This window comes from Peromyscus maniculatus, chromosome 1 (assembly GCF_049852395.1).
Source record: "Peromyscus maniculatus bairdii isolate BWxNUB_F1_BW_parent chromosome 1, HU_Pman_BW_mat_3.1, whole genome shotgun sequence".
Taxonomy (NCBI): Eukaryota; Metazoa; Chordata; class Mammalia; order Rodentia; family Cricetidae; genus Peromyscus; species Peromyscus maniculatus.
In genome coordinates, this window is record NC_134852.1 from 30,892,410 (window position 1) to 30,913,448 (window position 21,039).

The 21,039-nt window shown below is 46.0% G+C and overlaps 1 protein-coding gene and 1 pseudogene across 3 annotated transcripts; both read left to right on the top strand.

Annotated features, from left to right (window-relative positions):
* Nucleotides 1–3,438: 3,438 nt before the first annotated feature.
* On the top strand, nt 3,439–17,172 carry LOC102909346 (zinc finger protein 45-like). Of its 3 annotated transcripts, XM_042271907.2 has the most exons (6): nt 3,439–3,502; nt 8,672–8,725; nt 10,649–10,824; nt 11,509–11,685; nt 12,920–13,015; nt 16,138–17,172. In XM_042271907.2, the coding sequence occupies exons 4-6, from the start codon at nt 11,562–11,564 to the stop codon at nt 16,683–16,685; spliced, it is 768 nt and encodes a 255-aa protein (XP_042127841.2). In that variant the 5' UTR covers nt 3,439–3,502; nt 8,672–8,725; nt 10,649–10,824; nt 11,509–11,561; the 3' UTR covers nt 16,686–17,172. The 3 variants fall into 3 exon arrangements, with proteins under 3 accessions (XP_042127841.2, XP_042127832.2, XP_076429357.1); XM_042271898.2 differs by lacking the exons at nt 3,439–3,502; nt 8,672–8,725 and having other exon boundaries at nt 10,668–10,824; nt 11,523–11,685; nt 16,138–16,815; XM_076573242.1 differs by lacking the exons at nt 3,439–3,502; nt 8,672–8,725; nt 10,649–10,824 and adding an exon at nt 10,909–11,029 and having other exon boundaries at nt 16,138–16,815.
* On the top strand, nt 16,698–17,707 carry LOC143266863 (uncharacterized; annotated as a pseudogene).
* The last annotated feature ends 3,332 nt before the right edge of the window (nt 17,708–21,039 follow it).

Below are 21,039 nucleotides of genomic sequence, written 5' to 3' on the forward strand. Positions count from 1 at the left end.
TGGCCTCGAACTCACAATGATCCACCTGGCTCTGCCTCCCGAGTGCTGGGATTAAAGGCATGCGCCACCACGGCCCGGCATGGAAAGGCTTCTTGATGAAGTCATCAACCCGCCTGACATCATACAGTTCACACTGGCAAGAAAACCTATGAATGAATATAAGAAATTCTCAGAGGCCTTGATTGCAGGTCAAGTTTGTGCAATATGAAAAAATCCATACTGGTAAGAAACATTATGAATGTGAGGAATGGAGAAAGCCTTTAGCTATGGTTCAAGACATGTTGACCAACAGAAAGTCCATATTAGTGAGAAACTCTATGAATACAAAGACCCAGGTTAGGGATTTAGCTCAGTGGTAGAGCACTTGCCTATTCTTATTCTTAATTATGAATTCCCGGCCTTAGCTTGGCTTGTTTCTTGACAGCTTTTCTTTATTTAAATTAACCCATCTGTCTTTTGCCTCTGGACATTTACCTTCCTCTATTTCTGTAACCTTTCTTTCTTACTCTGTTTCAGGTAGTGTAGCTGGGTGACTGGACCCTGATGTCTTCCTCCTTCTCTCCCTCCTAGATCTCTCCTTTCCCAGATTTCTCCGTCTATTCATTCTCTCTGCCTGCCACCCCTGCCTATCATTTCTCCAGCCTCACTGTGGGCCACCGAGCTCCTTATGAGAACATCAGGTGTTTTAGACCCGAAAAGTAACACAGCTTCACGGAGCTAAACATAATGCAACATAAACAAAAGTAACACAACTTAAAATAATATTTCCCAACATTAGAGCCACCTTCCTTGGGATTCCAGTGTATACTGACTGACCAGCTGGGACATCCTGAACAACTACCGGATTCTTGGACTTCCCATTGGTAGACAGCCATTATTGGACTAACCTGACCACAGCCTGTAAGCCATTCTAATAAAAGAGGGAGAGAAGCTAGACCATAGGAGGAACAGTTTCGGAGGGGCAGAGGAGCCTCTTCAGAGAACCTGTATAAGCCAACCTCCCCCAAGGAGTCTTTATAAACCAAATCTCCAGAACAAAGGAAATACCTGACTTCTAAAACTTTTCAGGGGTGACAGGAGGTTTACATTTAGTGCAGCAAAGCGTATGTGATGAAGAGCATGGAGGAGCCAGGCACCATACACAGAGAGCAGTCAAGTCACGGTCTGCTTCTTGGGCAAGGGTAAATGCAGGCTTGTGTATCTTTTCACTCAGTCCAGCTCAAACATCTCATTTATTGTTATCATTAATTTGTTTCTTAGTTTACATCAAGCATGTCTTTAAAAAGATGGATTTCTCTTTACCTGTTTGTTTCCGTGCGTATGCAGTGCCCACTGAGGCCAGAAGAGGGCGGCAGATCTCCTAGCACTAGAGTTGAAGGCATTTGTGAGATGCCACCTTGGGTAGTGGGAAACAAATTCCAAAGGTGCAAGAGCTTTTACCCGCTGAGCCGTCTCTCAGGCTCCAAATTACTTTATACTTCTTTTCTTCTCTTTTCTCAATATCTTGATTCTTAGAGTTTTGTTGCTGTGAAGAGATACCATAACCACGGCAACTTTCATAAAGGAAAATATTTCCTTGGGGCTGGCTTACAGTTCAGAGGTTACTCCATAATCTTTATGGCAGGAAGCACAGTGGTATGCAGGCAGATATGGTGCTGGAGAAGGAGCTGAGAGTTTTACATCTGGATTTGCAGACAGCAGGAAGAGCAATGTGAGCCACATTGGGCCTAGCTTGAACATTTGAGAGCTCAAAGCCTACCCACAGTGACACACTTCCTCCAACAAGGTCATACCTACTCCAACAAGACACCTCCTAATAGTGCCACTCTCTAAGAGCCTATGGGGGCCATTTTTGTTTAAAGCACCACACCTTGTGTATTAGGGTTCTCTAGAGGAACAGAATGTATAGAATGAATCTATATGTATATAGAAAGAGGATTTACTAGAATGGCTTACAGGCTGTGATCCAGCCAGTTCAACAATGGCTGTCTACCAATGTAAAGTCCAAGAATCCATTCAGTCCACAAGGCTGGAAGTCTCAGCAGGTCCTTAGTATACACCAGAATCCCAAGGAAGTCGGTTCTAATTCAGTGAAGGAATGGACTTGCTAATGAAAGCTAGAGCAAGCAGGCAAAGAGAGCAAGCTTCCTTCTCCCGTGTGTTTTATACAGGTTGCCAAGAGAAGGTGTGGTCCAGATTAAAGGTGGATCTTCTCACCTCAAAAGATCTGGATTAGAAGTGGGTCTTCCACTTTAAATGACTTAATTAAGAAAAAAAAGTCCCTGTGCTGGAGAGGTGGCCCAGCAGTTAAGAGCACTGGCTGCTCTTTGAAAGGACCCAGGTTCAATTTCCAGCACCCACATGTCAGCTCACAACCGTCTGTTATTCCAGTTCCAGGGGATCTGGCATCTTCACACAGACATACATGCAGGCAAAACCCCAATGTACATAAGAAATAAATAAATCTTTAAAAATAGAAAATAAATCGCTCAGAGGTATACCTAGTTACTTGGGTTTTCATTACTTCCAGATGTAGCCAAGTTGTAAACCAAGAATAGCCATCACTGTGTAAATCGGTGTGTTAAACAGAAAGAGAGAGAGAGAGAGAGAGAGAGAGAGAGAGAGAGAGAGAGAGAGAGAGAGAGAAATTGATTCAGACACAACCATATAAATTTTTTCTTGTGTTTTTGAGGCATGCTCCCCTTTTGGTGGTTTGAATGACAGTGGCCCCCATAGGCTCATATATTTGAATGGTTGGTCACCAAGGAGTGGAACTCTTTGAGAATCAGAAGGATTGGAAGGTGTGGCCTTGTTGGGGGAAGAGTGTCAGTGAGGGTGGGTTTTGAAGTTTTAAAAGCCCATGTTGGGCCCAGTATTTCTCTCTGCCTGTTGCCTGTGGATCAGGTGTAAAGCTCTTAGCTACTGCTCCAGAACTGTGCCTGTCTGCACGAAGATCATAGACTAATCCCTCTAACACAGTAAGCAAGCCTCTGCTTCAGCGCTTTCTTTCGTAACGGTTACCTTGGTCGTGGTGTCTCTTCACAGCAACAGAACAGTAACTAAGACAGTAACCCACGCAGGACTCTTGCCTCGTCCTCCGGAGTACTGAAATGACAGATGCGCCCACAAAGCCCAGTGTTCACCTGTTTAGTGAAAGGAAAATCTTAGGCTGGTGGGGAAAGAGCCTTACAGAGAATGCTGGGACATGTAGTCCAGACGCTTTCTGTGCGCAGAGCACTCTACGGGAACGCTTGACTTTGGCAATGTTCTATGGGAGAAAGTCAAGTATAATCCGCATGTTTGGTGAGATTTCGGCTGCTTGAGGGCTAGAAAGCAAAGCCAATTCATCTGAGGACGCTGGGACTCAGGCACAGGGAGCCTGCACACTGTCCCGGGCTTCTGCCCCAAGGGATCCTGGGAGTTGTAGTTCCGGAGCTTGGCGTTGCCGGGGCATTTCCCCTGCAGAGGTTGCAGATCTTGTGAGTGCATTCCAATAAGGAAGGTGAGTGGGTCGTGCTTGACTTGAGGACCCCATTACCTCTTTGGACTTGCACAACCCGGTAAAAGGATGGGCGAGGACCTTTTCCGGGTCACCGAAATGAGACATTGTTGCTGATGTTGCGGGACACCAAGCCGCTGACTTCTGATTCGGGGGAAAGTTTAGCAGTACTCGGGGTTCAGCCCCAAGGAAGAGCTGGACTTGGCAGCTTTTGGGGGAACTCCTCAGCTCCGGGATGTCTAGCTCACCCTCCCTCACCTTTCTCACACCCTGTCACTGAGTAAGAATCTTTCTGTGCCTTAGTTTCCCCTTGTGCAAAAGGGGATGTTAGGAGGATCTATAATACACATTTGGTTTTAGGATCAATTTTAGAGTATAAAAAATGCACGCGTGCACACAAACACACACATGTATTTAAGGTACTGTTGACATATGTGTGTTGTATGTGGTATTTTGGTATCTCTGGGGCCACACATACTGTGAGTTTGTATAGTTCTTGGTACGGGCAGTGTTCACGTGACCACGGATGTCTGTCACCCTGTATGTGGGTGCATCTTCTTGGGTCAGAGAATGTTGTGGCAATTTTCATTTATGTATTTATTTATTAGAGATAGGCTCTCAATCTGTAGCCTGGATGGTCTAGAACCCACTAGGCTCTTCCTTCAGTCGACACCTCAGAACTGGAATTAGGGTGTGTGCCACCACACCATAAATGGGTGCTTTATCCCACCATTCCGTCTGTTTAGGGACTTTTTAATTGTCAAAGACTTTTATTTTTTTAATTATAAGTATGTGCATACCCACACCCACCCCTGCACAGACAAACACACACACACACACACACACACACACACACACACACACACACCTGTTAGTGTTTACCAGGGGTCCATGGAGGCCACAGGTTTTGGAGACTCCACCGCTGGAGTTACAGGTGACTGTGAGCCACCCAGTGTGGGTGCTGGGAACCAAACTCACCCTCTGCAAGAGCAACATGTGCTCTTAAGTGCTGAACCATTTTCCCACCCCCCCCCCACCTGTTTTGTTTTTCATTTTTAGCTTTCTGTGTGGGAGTGTGTTACTTGCAGGTATGTCTGGCACCGTGCTCAGAGGAAGGCATAGGATCCCCTGAAACTGGAGTTAGGGATGAGTGTGAGCATCCGTGTGGGTGCTGGGAACCCAACCTGGGTCCTAACAGGAGAGCAAGTGTTTTCCCTGATAAGCAACTCCGCAGCCCCGGACCTGTTTGGAAAAGAGCGAGTGTGGTGTTCACAGGTGGGTGCTGGGAAATTGTCGTCACAGAATTCACAGTGTTTTCTTTTTCTGATTGTGTTTTCACTATGGAAATTTCCAAACATCAAATAGAGTAAAATGAACTCCGGTGACAGTCACTCTGTCACCCTGTCTCGTTTATGCTTTTCTTCCTCTCCCAACATGTTTTGTTTTGCCGTGTGTGTGTGTGTGTGTGTGTGTGTGTGTGTGTGTGTGTGTGCTTGTGTGTGTGTGAGTTTGGGGGGTCTGTGTGCATATGTACTTGTGTGTGTGTATGTGTGTGTGTGTGTGTAGGGGTGGTAGGTGTGTGTGTGTATGTTGTAGGGGTGATACGTGTGTAGAGTGGGGGGGTAGGTGTGCGTGTACGCGCGCATGTGTGTGCGCGTGTGTAGGTGTGTGTAGGTGTGTGTGTGTACGTGTGTGTAGAGGCCACTCTCTACTGCATCTTCTGAGACAGGCTCACAGAACCTGGTGCTTGTCCATCCCATGAGACAAGCGGGTCGGTGAGCTGCAGGGAGCCTCCTGTTCCGAATGTTTCCTCAGTAGGACTTCAAATTAATTGTGTCTCTATACGAAGACCAAGAGAGCAATTTTTCTATTCATTTCTTAGGGCTGCCTTTCAAAAGCACCACAGAGCGGACAGTTTAGCAGTCCTTGTGTGTGCAGCTGAGTCTTGTGTGGCCCAACAGGGCCTCAAAGTCTCTCTAGTGCAGGCGACCCTATGCAGGGAGACCCTGACTCAATCCAAACAAAAAAGTGCATAAGAAAGTGCTTGGCTGCCTTTGCTCCCCTGGGGTTGCCCCTGTCTCTAATGTGTGGTTCTCCTTTCTTAGCATTTCTTAGTTTTTGTCTTCTCTCCCCTAGTGGGTACAGGGACCTGTTTCATGGACCCCACCGTGTCCTTCTCAGAGTAGGGGGAGCAGTTATCCAGCGATTACCTGTGATTCATGAAGCTGTCCAACAGGCAGCCAACAGGATGCTAAGGTTTGGGAATAGACCGCAAAAGAGGGACAAAATTGTTCCTTCATGAAGGGGACTCCCCCACAGACCCCAGATTACACCTGTTTTCACAGTGAGATCCTTTATTAAGCAGGAAGAAAAGTTAAAGTGGCTACTTTCTGACTCAGGCAGAAAAACAGCAGCAAATCCTTGCAGGTGTAATTTTTAAGAGGAGGAAAAGGGGAGGTCTGTGTTATAATGGGCTAGGATGCAGTGGTAGAGGAGAGAGTTGATGAGGGAAAAGGGGAGGGGCACAAGGTAACAGGGCAGATTTGTCCCAAATGGGGAGACAGAGAACTGCCTCTGGATAGAGGAGGCAGACACAGCGCACAGGCAAGGGGGGTTTATAAAGGGAAAGTGGGAAATCCAGTGTTAGGATGAGGTGTTTAACTTTAACTGGGCATGTTAATTAGGTGAATCAAAGGGGACTTTGATAGCTGAACTTTGGTAGTCAGCCTCAGGCAAAATTGGGGAATAGACCTTGGTGGCTAGCTTTAGGAATATAATCTACCGGGTGTTTTTTAGCCAGGCAGAGGGAATGGAGAAAAGGGCAAAGCCTGCCAGAGCCATCCTCACCTTGCTTAGATGGCCAGAATCCCTTTACTTGCCTTATTTATTTTTGGCAAGCTGTAGAATCCATCAAACAGTAGAGTATTCAGAAGTTGAGGTACACTTCTGATCTTGGACAAGAACCGGCAGGCAGGCAGGGATGGCGCTGAGCAGCTGCTGAGAGAGCCACAGAAGCAGAGGGCTAGGTGACAATGGCTGGTGGCCTTTGAAACCTCAAGGCCCTCCCCCAGTGGCACACTTCCTGCTCCCTCAGAGTTCCTTCACCTTTGAGACCACCCTCCCCTATCCCGGGATGTGAGCTAATCCTGTATGTGTGAGACCATGGCATGCATTTGTCTATTTTTGTCTTCCAAAATATCAGTGAGACAAGGCTTGGAACTAGGTGTTGGTGGGGCACGCCTTTAATCCCAGCACTCGGGAGGCAGACGAAGGCAGATCTCTGAGAGTTCGAGACCAGCCTGGGCTACAGAGCAAGTTCCAGGACAGGCAGGGCGACACAGAGAAACCCTGTCTCAAAAAAAAAGAAAAAGAAAAAGAAAGAAAGGAAGGAAGGGTTAGTTATTATGCAGTACCGTGTTATTCATTAAGCAGGGCTGTTTACCGTGTGAGAAAAGCCAGGAGGCACAACAAAATGCAATAAAGAGTTTATTAGGGGAAGGAGAACAGAGGGGATGTGCTTAGTTCTATTGAAGATCGTGCAGGGAGAGAGAGGGAGGTAGTAAGTGATTCGCTTTTTATGGATTTCCCCACACATGCGAATAAGGGCTTACGTAGGCAAGGCAGGCATGCACATAGATTACATGATCATGCTTCGCACAAATTACGTGAAGAAACACCACACGAATAACGTAGGACATAAGGCCCCAGAATCACACTGTCTTGTCAGCCTATGTGTGGTTATGGGGGAGTGGCTAGGGAGGGAGGGAGGGAAGGAGGGAGGGAGGAGAGAGAGAGAGAGAGAGAGAGAGAGAGAGAGAGAGAGAGAGAGAGAGAGAGAGAGAGAGAGAGAGAGAACAAGGCTTGGAATGCTGGCTGCTCATGAGAGCTGGCTTCAGGGACCCCACCCACCTCTAATTTGTCCATGGGTGTCACACCTGTTTCATTTTATGAGAACTCCCTAAAATACCTAAAGGATGGTACATACAAATGCCCATTAGTCTCCACAGAAATGCTGGGGATGACATTCTGTTTCTGCCCTTCTGATAGCTGAGTGTGCACACAGTGGTTTAGGTGTTGGGACCAGCATCACATAACCAGCTAAACAGTAGATTCTTCCCAGCTGTGTGTGAGGAACAGTGTGTGCACATTTACATGCTGCCCAGGGCGCCTTTGTGAGTCCTTTTATTGTTGTTGTTATTATTATTATTAGTTTTTATTATATGTGCATGAGTACTTTGCCTGCATGCATGTATGTACACAACGTGTGAGCAGTGCCCAAGGAGGTCAGTAAAGGCATCAAATCCTCCAGAACTGGAATTTCAGATGTTTGTGAGCCTGCATGTGGGTGCTGGAAACAGAATCTAAGAGCAGCCAGTGCTCTTAACTGCTGACCATCTCCACAGCCCAAAGCAATATATTCTTTGTTATATATTTTACTAGCATAAAACCACAGTTGTGTATACATACTCTTTTTTATGTCTCCCCCCCCCCAGACATGGTTTTCCTAGATATCTTGGAACTCATGTGTAGACCAGGCTGGCCTTGAACTCACAGAGATCTGCCTGCCTCTGCCTTCGGAGTGCTGAAATTAAAGGTGTGTGCCACCACTGCCTGGCTCATAATGTAATTTTTAAATAACACTGTGACATTGATTCTCTCATTGTTAACTGTCTTCATTTATGGATGACAGACTTGGAGGCCCAGGCAGGGAGGACCAAAAGTTCAAAGCTAACCTGGGTCACATACATATCAAGTTACAGACCAGCCTTGGCTAGATGCTGAAACCCGTCATCCACAAGGACAAAGACAGAGCTGATGCACAGAGATACTCAGTGTGCTCCCGGTTACCCAGGTGAGGAGTGGTGGTGCTGTCTGTCACAGACTCTGAGCGCACACAGTGCTCTCCTCACCCGGGGACTTCCTACTCCCTCTCTACTGTCTGCAAAACAGAACCCTCGTCCTGAGACCCATAGTGTTATGAATGAACTGTGTGTGGCTGGCATGGGTCTCCTTCCCAGGGTCCTGAGTAGACAGGGTGAGCTGTGACTGACTCCAGCTCGCTCTCTTCATCAAGCCGCACTGAACGGTGGACACCGTGGCCGATGCGGTAAAGCAGTCACGTGGGCCACACCCCTTTGACCACACGCTCACAAGCTGTCTTCTCTCCCTAAGTGTTTTCCCCAGACTCAGCTGTGCCCCAAGAACAACAGGGTGACCAAGGTCAAGGTGAGTTGAGCTTTTTCGTTTGTTTTTTGTTTTGTTTTGAGACTGGGTCTCACTATATAGCCCTGGCAGGCCTGGAACTCCTTCCTAGACTAATCTGATCTCGAACTCACAGAGATCCGCCTGCCTCTGCCTCCCCAGCCCTGGGATTAAAGTCCTTTGGCACCAACCTGGCCACATTGAGTTTTTTCTAGTTTTCAAAGTGCTAAGCCGGGTAGTGGTGGCCCACGCCTTTAATCTCATCACTCAGGAAGCAGAGGCAGTCAGATCTCTGCGAGTTTGAGGCCAGCCTGGTCTACAAAGTGAGTTCCAAACAGCCAGGGCTGTTACACAGAGAAACCCTTTCTTAAAAAACAATACCAAATCCTAAAACCAAAGTGTAGTCTAATTTCTCAGGGATTCTGACATCTTGTTTCTTTCTCTGAGGAAGAATCAAGGGGAACAGCAGGTGTTTGAGAACAGGCTGGGCAGAGCTGGAGAGGCAGCTCAGCTGTTAATAGCACTGGCTGCTCCTGCAGAGGATCTGGGTTCAATTCCCAGGACCCACAACCATGTGTAACTCTAGGTCCCAGGGATCTGCTGCCCTCTTCTGGCCTCTGCACACAGTGCAACAGACATACTGCAGATGAATAAAATAACTTGTTTGTTAAACAAGGACCTGTGGCTGAATGTTTATTAACCTTTATTGTAATATAGATTGATTTCTTTTTGTTTCTAAAAATTTCCTCAGGGGACTGGAGAGATGGCTCAGCAGTTGAGTGTTACTGTTCTTGTAAAAGACCCAGTGTGGTTCCCAGCAGCCACGTGGTGACATGCAACTCTCCACAGCTGCAGTTCAGGGGGATCTGACATTCTCTTCTGCCCTCCATGGACACCAAGTACGAATGTGGTGCAGAACCATACATGCAAGCAAAACATACACATAAAAGTGAATCTAACACTCACCTTGAAATTAGAATTGAGCACAGTATGGGAAAGTGAGTATTGTTGAATACATTCACATTTCCTGTCATTTTGTTTGTATAACACCCAATTTCCTTTCTTCTTTTTTTCATGGCACAACGTTTTATTTGTAATAGTAGTCTAGATTAAAGTTTTAAATTATACATTTTCAAGTGATGTACACCTTAATTCATTTTCCCAGTGCTGGAAATTAAATCTAGGGCTTCTCTGTGCTAGGCAGGGGCTCTACCACTGAGACACACCCTAACACCTAACTGGGGAATTCTAGGCAGGGGCTCTACCACTGAACCACACCTCCAGCCCCTCCCTGGGAGATTCCAGGCAGGGGCTCTACCACTAAGCCACATCCCTTTTTTCTTTTTTAATTTAACAGACCGAGTCTTACTGTGTAGCTAAGTCTGGTCACAGATATTTAAATAGTTTAGCTGTTTTGATGTCTTAAGAAATGTTATGGTAATATTTGTATTAATTAACATTTTCCTCCAGAAGAAATGCAAGGAAATTTTACTACTGTTCCTGTTGTTTAGAAATACTAAATTAAAACACATTAAAATATTTTATTTGTATGAGTGTTCTGCCTGCATATAAGTCTGTGCTCCATGTGTGCCTGAACCCACAGAGGCCAAAAAGGGTGTTGGATCTCCTGGAACTGGAGGTACAATTACTTGTGAGCTGCCATGTGTGTGCTGGGAATTGAACCCAGATCCTCTGGAAGAGCAGCCAGTGCTCTTAACCACTGAACCATCTCTCCAGCCCCTAAAACATACTTTTAATATATAATACTTTGGCTGCTCTTTATGGAAAGTAGATTGTTCAACACATTCTAATTAATCATAGAAGATGTTCAGTTTTTCTCCCATGAGAAAGATAGGATTTCCTTTCTCATAGCTGAGTTACACCCTGGGTGTGTTTACTAACTGCTTTTCATGTTTCCTTCACTATGTGAATGTGCTGTATTGGCAGAATAATGTATTCAGATGGAAAAGTCTAGTTCCTCAGACCAGCCTTGTGAGGCAGCCCTGGCTTCAGTGCACTCAAGAGTCAGGAGGGTGAAGCTCAGACCGCTGAAGTCTGCACAGGGACCAACATCCCTCAGACTCCAAGGGATCCTGTGACTGAGGATGCAGGACCTTCTCCTGGTGAGTGCAAGATGCAGCAGACAAGGAGCCCCTTTCCTGGCTCCCTCTGGAGTGGATCCTCATCTGGGATGACTGTGCTTCATCTGGGGATTCTGAATGTTCAGGGCCAGTTTCCAGATGGAAAATTAAAGCAGCCTCGTTGGCCATGATGGTTCTAAAGCTGATTTCACCCCAGGCAACACGTGGATAGAGGCCCAAGATGATGGTGAGCACCCCACAGTGCACCAGACAGCCCCCACAGCCGAGAAGTATCTGGCACATAATGCCAGGAGTGTTCCGGTTGGGACACTACTGTGCACAGCTAGGCGATGAGGACAGGGTTGGGGATGTGGCTCAGTGGTAGAGCTCTTGCCTAACATGCATGAGGCCCTGGATTCAACCTTTCATCTTCCGGTATCAAAACTTTTAACAATTATGTGATTAAGCAGATGAATTTGCCTGGCATGGTGGTTCACACCTGAAATTCCAGCATTTGGGAGGCAGGGGCAGAGGTGCAAAAATCAGTACAAGGTCAGGGCCATCTTGGTCTACACAGTAATTTCTGATCAACCAAGGCTACAAAACAAGACCTTGTCTCCAAAACCAAAAGGAGCAGTAACAAAAAGCGGGTGAGTGGTGTGGAAACATGGCCTCTGGGTTCTTAGCTCAGGACTTCCTCTCCACTCATCTTTCCACACTTCTCAGAGCTGTCCTTGCAGAAGACCAAGGTTGAAGTTGAGGGTTTGGTGTCAGAGGAGATGGTGACATTCAAGGATGTGGCCGTGGTCTTCAGCGAGGAGGAGCTGGAGCTTCTGGACGCTGCCCAGAAGAAGCTGTACTGTGATGTGATGCTGGAGAACTTCAGGAATGTGGTGTCCCTGGGTGAGGGCAGACACTGGTGCTGAACAAGGTCCATGCAGTTTGGCCCTAGATGTGATCTGAGAATATTGGTTTAAATATTAAGGCAACTCCACGTAGTTAAAAGGGAGGTTTATTCTGTGGGGTAATTTACAAGTGAAAGGATAGGTTACAGGGTCTGGGAAAGGTGTAGCGCAGTCCAGCGGTGTTCTCTGGAGAACTCTGCTCAGTCTAACTCCAGTGTCCAGGATCCAGGAACCAAGAGAGCTGGCCCATCCGGATCTTGGGTCTTCAGGCTTCCTCTTTTGGCTCTTACTTGTAGATGTGACAGTTACCGAAGCCTCAAAGTGGGTGGTACTTTTAGGTCAAAGCTGGAAGGGCTACCCACTACACGAGGCTTTGAAGTAGTTTCTAGATTTCTTATCATCGTGTGATACAGAGTTGGAATCTCCCTAGTTTTATAAATGAAGTGAAAATTGAAAGCATGGGAGTATGCTTTCATCTTTTTCAAATCATAATCTCAATTAGTAGGTGGTGGCACATTCTGAGTCATGCCTACAAACACTATTTTCACTGAAGTAAGTTGAGGCAGCTGGAGAGAGAGCTCATCAGTTAGTGCTGCCTGCTCTTGTAGAGGACCAGATTTTGGTTCCTAGCACCCACATCAGGTGGCTCACAAATACCTGTAACTCCAGCTCCAGAGGATCTGCTGCCCTCTACTGATCTCCATGGGCACCTGCACTCATGCACTCATGCACACACACTAACATATCCACATCAATACAAATCAAAAGAAGTATTTTAAAAATTAAAGTAGAGTTGAGGCCATAACGTGGTCATCTGGTAACAGCACCTGGTCCAAAGGGTAATGACCCCATTTCAATCCCTGGGGCCTACCTGGTGGAGGGAGAGAACCAAGTCCCACCTGTTGTCTCTGATCACCAGTGGTATACACAAATACACATATTAAATAAAAATGTAATGAAACATAAAATACCCTGGCAGTCTATCTAGGTCATGGCCAAGAACAGTTCGAGAGACTAGGGAGAGGAGATAATGAAAATAGACATTTGTCAAGTAATGTATACTAAAGCCTGTGTCTGTATGTTTAGGGGCTTTTCAAACAATGTGTATCTTCCACTGACTTGTATTATAGGTTGGGGAAGAATAGGTTTGATGTCCTGAAGCAGATGCAGTGGAATGCTTGTTTTTAGGACTTGGGACTCTGCTGTGTTGATTTCAAATATATTCCTCACAGAGCATCAGATCATGACTCCAGATGTTTCACTCCAGCTCAAGAGAGAAGACGTGCTTTGGATGTTGAGGATGGTCAGTTGGAACTGTGAGTCTACAGGTGAGAACAGAGTGACTCATCTATCCTGCTTCTCAGTCTGTGCACAACTTTGGGGTGTCCATCCCGCTCTCAGGATCAGTTTCCAGTTGTACTGGCTCCCTTGACTTAGTCACACGATGCTTTTCCTCTCCATCTGGATGGCTCCTTGTGGATGTATGCACATGTGTATACATTTGCATATTTATACACACACACACGTGCTAGGAGGCCACAGATCAATATTGTTATCCTCGTTTGATTTCCTTTATATTTTTAAAAATTATGTTTATTTATGTGCGTGATGAGCACACATACTGCAATGTCACTCATTGTGATGCTTTGTATGGGTCTCATTCATAAATATGGGAGTCTTGGCTTCTAGAGTGTGTAGGTGAGATGACAGGACACAGGATGTTCAAGGGAAGGGGAACCATTCTCTGGTTCAGTGAAACCTTGGGCTGCACTCTTTTTTTTTTCTTTTAATTATGAATGTCCGGTCTTAGCTTGGCTTGTTGCTAGCCAGATTTACTTATCTTAAATTATCTCATCTACATTTTGCCTCTGTGCTTTTCTCGTTCTCTTATTTTGTAAATCTTACTCTCATTCCATGGCTTGCTGTGTAGCTGGGAAGGCTGGCCCCTGGGTCCTCCTTCTTCTCTGGCTACTTCCTCTTTTTCTTCTCAGATTTCTCTTTCTGTCAATTCTTTTTGCCCGGCAGCCCTGCCTGTCCTTTCTCCTGCCTTGCTATTGACTACTCAACTCTTTATTAGACCATCAGGTGTTTTAGACAGGCAAAGTAACACAGCTTCAAGGAGTTAAACAAATGCAACATAAATAAAAGTAACACTTTAAATACTATTCCCCAACATTTCTCCCCTTTTTTCTAAACAAAACCAAAAAGTTTTAACTTTAACATAGTAAAACTGTATACAATAAAAACAATTATCAGGTAAAGATCACATTCACAATGTACTGAATTCTAATTCATTTATGTCTGGTAAAGTTAAAGAAAATATTCCATAATCTATCCTATCTTAGTAAATCCAAATTTTCATACCTAATTTACTTTCATATCTAAGGAAAACTGCAACTATAACTATCTAGTCTTCAACTCTACCCAAGACCCAGAAGGATGCAATATTATCTAACAATAGAGACATCGGGCTGCCTGACCAGTCAGTCACCCAACATTCCTCTGCAACATTGGGGCATCCATCTTCAGCCGTCAGGCCCATAGTGTCTGGCAGACCTTTCAATGAAGCAAGAAATTTGAAAGACTGTCCTGCCTATATTGGCAAAGTTTGTCAGTCACTTTCCTCTGTGTCCTGTAGAATCTCTGACAGTTTCTTCTGTGAAGTAGGAACCCTGAAGGACCATCCTACCTTGTTTTGGCAAAGTTCAGTAGTCACTTCCTGTGGGTCCTGCATGTCTAGTTTATACAACATACTATCAAGCTGTCGAGGCATGAGCAGCTTCTTGCTCAAATGGCTAGCCTTGCCACACTGAAAGCAAACTCCATAAGGAGTTTGTTTGATGCCCAACATGCAGCTGTCTTTTGCTTCTCAACAAACAAAAAATTCAAAATTGACACAATAACACACAGGATTCAGACTCCCTGTATATTTCCCATCTCTACGTGGCTTATTCCTTTTTATATTACTTTACTTCTCTCTTTAAAGACTTTATTTTTTGCCGGACAGTGGTGGTGCATGCCTTTAATCCCAGCACTCAAGAGGCAGAGCCAGGCGGATCTCTGTGAGTTCTAGGCCAGCCTGGTCTACAGCGTGAGATCCAGGACAGGCAGGACTACACAGAGAAACCCTGTCTCAAAAAAAAAACAAAAAAAAAAACAAAAAAACAAAAAAAACCCAAACAACTATTTATTTAAACTATTCATTTTTTTTTCTATGAATATACCTTTTTTCTTTTCTTAAGCCTACACACATTGTAAAATACACTAGAACCTATTTAGAGGTTGTTTCCATCTGGACTTTTTTACTGTGTATCCTTTAGCCGTTTTGACCACATGAACAAACTTTAACTTAAGAAGCATTATGGACCTCTGCCCATGGCTTTGGCGACTGACTCTGCCTATTTCTCAGGTTGTGAAAGCCAAGCCTAAACACACAGCCCAGGTGGAGGTAGGTGACTGAGAATTCCATTCAACCTTCCTAGAGTTCTAGAATGCCAGCGCTTGTGCAGTGGCAGGCTTTTCTTACTTAGTTCTTTGTTCCTACTTAATATAGTAGCTGCTCAAGGTCTCACTAGCAGGCAAAAACTCTTTAAAGAGCCATTTTTTTTTTCTTCTCAGCTTTCTTAACCCCTATGTGGAAATTCAGGCCCACGTTGGAATGCCAAAATGTTGTTGGTTGCTTTTGCTCTTTTGGGGGGCCCACCACCCAGCTCCCAAATAAATCACACTCAGAGGCTTATTCTTAATTATAAATTCTGGTCTCAGCTTGGCTTGTTGCTAGCCAGCTTTATTTATCTTAAGTTATCTCGTCTATCTTTTGCCTCTGGGCTTTTCCCATTCTCTTACTTATGGAAATCTTACTCTTACTCCATGGCTGGCTGTTAGCTGGGTGGCTGGCCCCTGGGCCCTCCTCCTTCTCTGGCTACTTCTTCTTTTCTTCTCAGATTTTTCCTTCTATCAATTCTCTCTGACTGCCAGCCCCGCCTATCCTTTCTCCTGCTTGGCTATTGGCCATTCAGTTCCTTATTAGACCATCAAATGTTTTCGACAGACAAAGCAACACAGCTTCACAGAGTTAAACAAATGCAACATAAACAAAAGTAACACAGTTTAAAATAATATTACCCAACACATCTCTGCAGAACTAACCTGAATTAATCTGGACTCTGAATAGGACCAAGTATGTATGGGGCGTCTATGGCTTTTGTAGTTTAAATCCAAAATATACTCTGTAGGTTCACATTTTGAATGCTTGGGTCCAGCTAGTGCCACTTTTGGGAGGCTGAAGAACTTTTAAGAGCTGGGGCCTACCTAGAGGCAGTAGGGTTAACAGAGCTATCCTTTGGAATGCTGTAGTCTATAGACTGTGGACTTAACTACATAACCCCGACAGCAGCGAACAGAGCACCCACACGCCCTACCTCTCTCTGAATTCTCTTTATGCTTTTAGGAGCCAGGAATCTGAATGAGATGGAGTCCCTTCAGGAGGCAGGATGGAGGCACCTGCCCCGGGAGGAACTTTTCTGCTCACGCATCTGGCAACAAGTTACCAGGGAGTTAACCCAGGGTCGAGACTGCAGGGGGAAGGATGGAGGAACCGGCTCTGCGTTGGGGAAACAGGATGCTGTGCAGAGCGAAGGAGCGGAGCTCAGTAAACTTTCCAGGAGGAATTCATTTCTTCAAGTTCACCATGGAGAATGCCGCAAAGAAGAGGCATGTGAGGAAGATGCTGGTTGCAGTCGTCATCTTCCTGCCGTTCCAGGAGAGAAACCCTCCAAGTGTGGAACTGGGACAACACCTTCCGTCGGGTCTCCAGTCTTCAGTCCCATCAGAGTCCGCAGAGACACAGATCGACCCAGTCTGAAGCACTGTTTAAAAATCTCAGTCAAAGGCCACTATTTCAGTATCATCAGAGCGTCCCCACTGAAGAAAACTCAAACGGATATGAGGAGTGTGGGAATCTTGGGAAAGACTCACATGGTCAGACACCCCTGTTAGTCCACACAGGAGATGAGGCCTATAACTGTGAGGAGTGTGGGGCAAGCTTCAATCAAAGCTCGTGTCTTCAAGTCCATCAGAGTCCACGCTGCAAAGAAGCCTTGTAAGTGTGAGGAGTGTGGGAAGGGCTTCAATGTAGGCTCACACCTCCAAGCTCATCAGAGAAGCCACGCCAGAGAGAAACCATACAAATGTGAGGCGTGTGGGAAGGGCTTCTGTCGGGCCTCTAATCTTCTGGACCATCAGCAAGGCCACACTGGAGAGAAGCCGTATCAATGCGGTGCTTGTGGGAAGGGCTTCAGTCGGAGTTCTGATTTTAACATTCATATTAGAGTCCACACGGGAGAGAAACCCTGCATATGTGAGGCGTGTGGGAAGGGCTTCGGTCAGGCCTCAGACCTTCTGGCCCATCAGAGAGGCCACACTGGCGAGAAACCCCACAAATGTAACACGTGCGGGAAGGGATCTACAAATGTAAGAAGCTCTTCCTACATGTGGGAAGAGCTTCTGTCAGAGTTCAGATCTGAACGTTCATTGTAGAATCCACACAGGAGAGAAACCCTACAAATGTGAGAAGTGTGGGAAATCCTTCAGTCAGTTTTCAAGTCTCCAAGTGCATCAGAGTCCACAGCGAGGAGAAACCGTATCAGTGTGCAGAGTGTGGGAAGGGCTTCAGTGTAGAGTCACACCTGCAAGCCCACCAGAGGTCCCATACTGGAGAAAGACCCTATCAATGTGAGGAGTGTGGAAAAGGTTTCTGTCGGGCATCCAATTTTCTAGCTCACCGTGGAGTCCACACAGGAGAAAAACCATTCCCATGTGACATGTGTGGAAAACGCTTCCGGCAGAGGTCCTACCTCCAAGACCACCACAGGGTCCACACTGGAGAGAAACCGTACAAGTGAGAGGAGTGTGGGAAAGTCTTCAGCTGGAGCTCCGGTCTCCTGGTTCACCAGCGAGCCCATGCTGAGGAGGAATGTGGTAAGGGCCTTTCTTCATCAGAGGATTCATACAGGAAATAAGCTCTACAAGCTTACATTTTAATATTTCAAGAGGATGCTGAACTCTCTGGTCTGAGCTGTCAAAGGGCACAGGAAAGTTATCTCATAATTGGGAACGTATATTAGCTAGAGCTACAGTGGACTGTCACAGTATTTGGGAGACTAGACATGAGAGGAACTAGTCAGAATGGACCTTTTGTCATTTCATCCAGAACCTTGACCCTTATCAGATCCATCCATGCAGACAAGATGCCCAGGAAAGATGAACCTGGCCTGGAATTAACTAGAAGCACAAGCCTTTTCAATAGGATTTAAACTCCAGTAGAATGGAGACATCATTCAGAGCCAAATCTGACCCATGTTTTTAATGCCTCACATGTTGGGTGCTTTCTAGCCCCACAGGGTTTGTTATGGGACTTGGTCTCATGTACCCCAGGGAACTCCTGATTCTCCTGCCTCCACCTCCATAGTGCTGAGATCATAGACATGCACCACCACACCCAGCACTTAGCTAATTGTTCACTGGGCCAGACCGGATTTGTTGAATTCCAAATTCAAATCCACAAGTCTTTTTCCCTTGGCTCGAATCACCATATGTTAACGAACATGCAATTACCATTAAGTATCACCAAGAATGTGAGTGGGTGGAAATTGCAGGGTATCGTGTACCTGCCAGTCAGCTGTGCTGTGGTGGCAGTTGTTGTTATTGCTTTGGACATTTCCTCAGCGTAAAAATAGATTATTGCTACAACCCCGTGACCCGTTACCTGGGTATTTAAGTTGTTAAAATTCTGAGATAGAATATCAACTCTACTTAACACCTGTTGAGATGTCACTAGGTCAGGTGTTATGGCACAGGTTAATGATCTCATGATCTCAACACTCTAGAAGTAGTGACTGTAGGGAGTCAAGAGTTCAAGACCAACCTCAGCTACATAGGGAGAATGGGGCCAGCCTGGGCTTACATTAGATGCTGTCCCCAAAACCACCACCTCAATTCCCTCCATAAAAAAAAACCCAAAAAAGTTATCAAGATGAGAAAACAGGAAATTATTGTGGCAAAGAAAAGAGCCTCCCACACTGTCTCATTTTGTTGTGTTTAATCATTTGTCTGGGAGGCTCATTGTGTGTGTGTGTGTGTGTGTGTGTGTGTGTGTGTGTGTGTGTGTGTGTGTGTTGTAGAGGCCCACAAAGGTTCCTAGTGAGATCTGAGGTTGCTTTACCCAGCACAGCTGCATTAGAGAATTGCTTGACCACATGTGTGGTTACCAGGTGATTGGAAAGGGTCTGCACTTGGCTGTGCTGGGGGAAGGTCTTTGGCTCCACCCCTTGGCATTGCTATAAATAGCTTTTTAGAAGAGACAGAAGGGGCTGGTGGATAAAGATCCAGGCCCTCCCAAGGCTATCCTATGTTTCTATCTGTTTCTCTCCCCTCTATCCTTCTATCTAAATCTCTTATCCCTCAGTCCTCAAGAGTACCCTGGGGGAAAATGTGGGAGCCCGTCTCCCAGCTGGTCTCCCACAGTATATGTGTGTGTGTGTGTGTGTGTGTGTGTGTGTGTGTGTGTGGTCAGCTTTCAAGAGTCGGTTTTCAAACCTGGTGGTGGTGGTTTAATCCCACACTGGAGGATCTCTGTAAGTTTGAGGCCAGCCTGGTCTACAAAGGGAGTTCCAGGACAGCCAGGACTACACAGAGAAACCCTGTTCTGAAAAATAAAACAAAACTCAGTTCTTTGCCATCACATGGGTCCAGGGATTGAACTCGGGTCATCAGGCTTGGCAGCAAGCTCCTTTACCCATAGAACCTTTTCTCTGCTCCAAATCTGCTGCTTTAGCTGCCAATACCACCTCCCAGTAGCATGTGACTTTGGGGGACACTTAAGATGCAGCCATCACACTGAGTGATGTGGACTGAGACATACTCCAACCCTGCAGTCCACACTGAGAGCTTCCAATGGACCTCATGGTGTTCTGTCGGCCAAGGGGTGTGAATTCAGGTTACACTTGGAATGGGTCTCCTTTATTTATTTTGTTTTTTAGTGTAGCCCTGACTGGCCTGGAAGACTCTGTAGAGCAGGTTAGCCTTGAACTCACTGAAATCGGCCTCCCTCTGCCTCCCAAGTGCTGGGATTAAAGACGTGTGCCACCACACCAGAGTTTTATTATTATTGTTATTATTATTATTTTTTGTGTATGAGTATTTTGTCTGTGCATCATGTGTGTGCAATGCCCCACAGAGGCCAGAAGAGGGAGTCAGGTTCCCTTTAACTGGAATAACACATGGTTTTGAGCTGCCATGTAGGTGCTGGGAATTGAACCCATGTCCTCTGGAACAATAACCAGTACTGTTAGTCTCTGAACCATCTCTCCAGCCCATAATTTAAAACAAACAAACAAAACAAAAAAAAAAACCTGAAAGATAAAAAGTGAGTAGCGGATGGTGGGCACAGAGATTTGACACCAAGATCTTTCCAGGCGATCTCAGTATAGTGGGGAAGCCTGCCATCCCAGCATTTGGAAGTGTGGGGCTCAGAGGATCATGAGACAAAAGCCAACTTGGGCAAGCTTCAGGCCAGCCAGGGCTAAGGAGATAACTCAAGTCAGGGTCGTTAGCCCTATGAGCATGGCAACCTGACGGTGGACACTGTGGCCAGCAAAAGAGAATGGAGTCCAACCAGTCCCTAAGGCTCAGGAAGCAGCTGGCCTACTCATGAGCTCCAGATTCAGTGAAAGAGCCTGTCCTTTTACATTTATTTATTTGTGTGTGGACCTGCCTGAGGGAGGGAGCCAATTCTCTCCTTCTATCATGTCATGTCTGTGGAAGGGAGTCAGGTCATCGGGTTTGGTGGCAGGTTTTACCCGCTGAGCCATCTCAGCAGCCTGAGAGAGTCTCGGTTAAAACACAAGGTGCTTGAGCCAACTGCGGTGGCAGAGGCCAACCTGGTCTACAGAATGAGTTCTAGGCCAGCCTTGTCTCCATTGTGGAAACCTATCTCAACAATCAAAACAAGACGCATGCTGCCCGAGAAGGAAAGACACCAGTGGTTAACCTCTGGTTTCTATGCAGACATATACACATGGCATGTACACCAGCATGCACATGAGTGTACACACACACACACACACACACACACACACACACACACACACACACATACTTTTTAGAAAGAAAGACTTAACTACTGCTGTCGGAGCCCTTGGTTGTAGCTCCATCCAATGGGGGTCTACATGCTTCTCAGGTGACTCCCCTGGGGTACACTGAACCTGGTATTGAAACGACATCACACTTGGACCACCCTCAGCCAGTCCAGTGTTCTTCTTTCCCTTCTGAAGCTGTTGGTCCCAGGTCATTG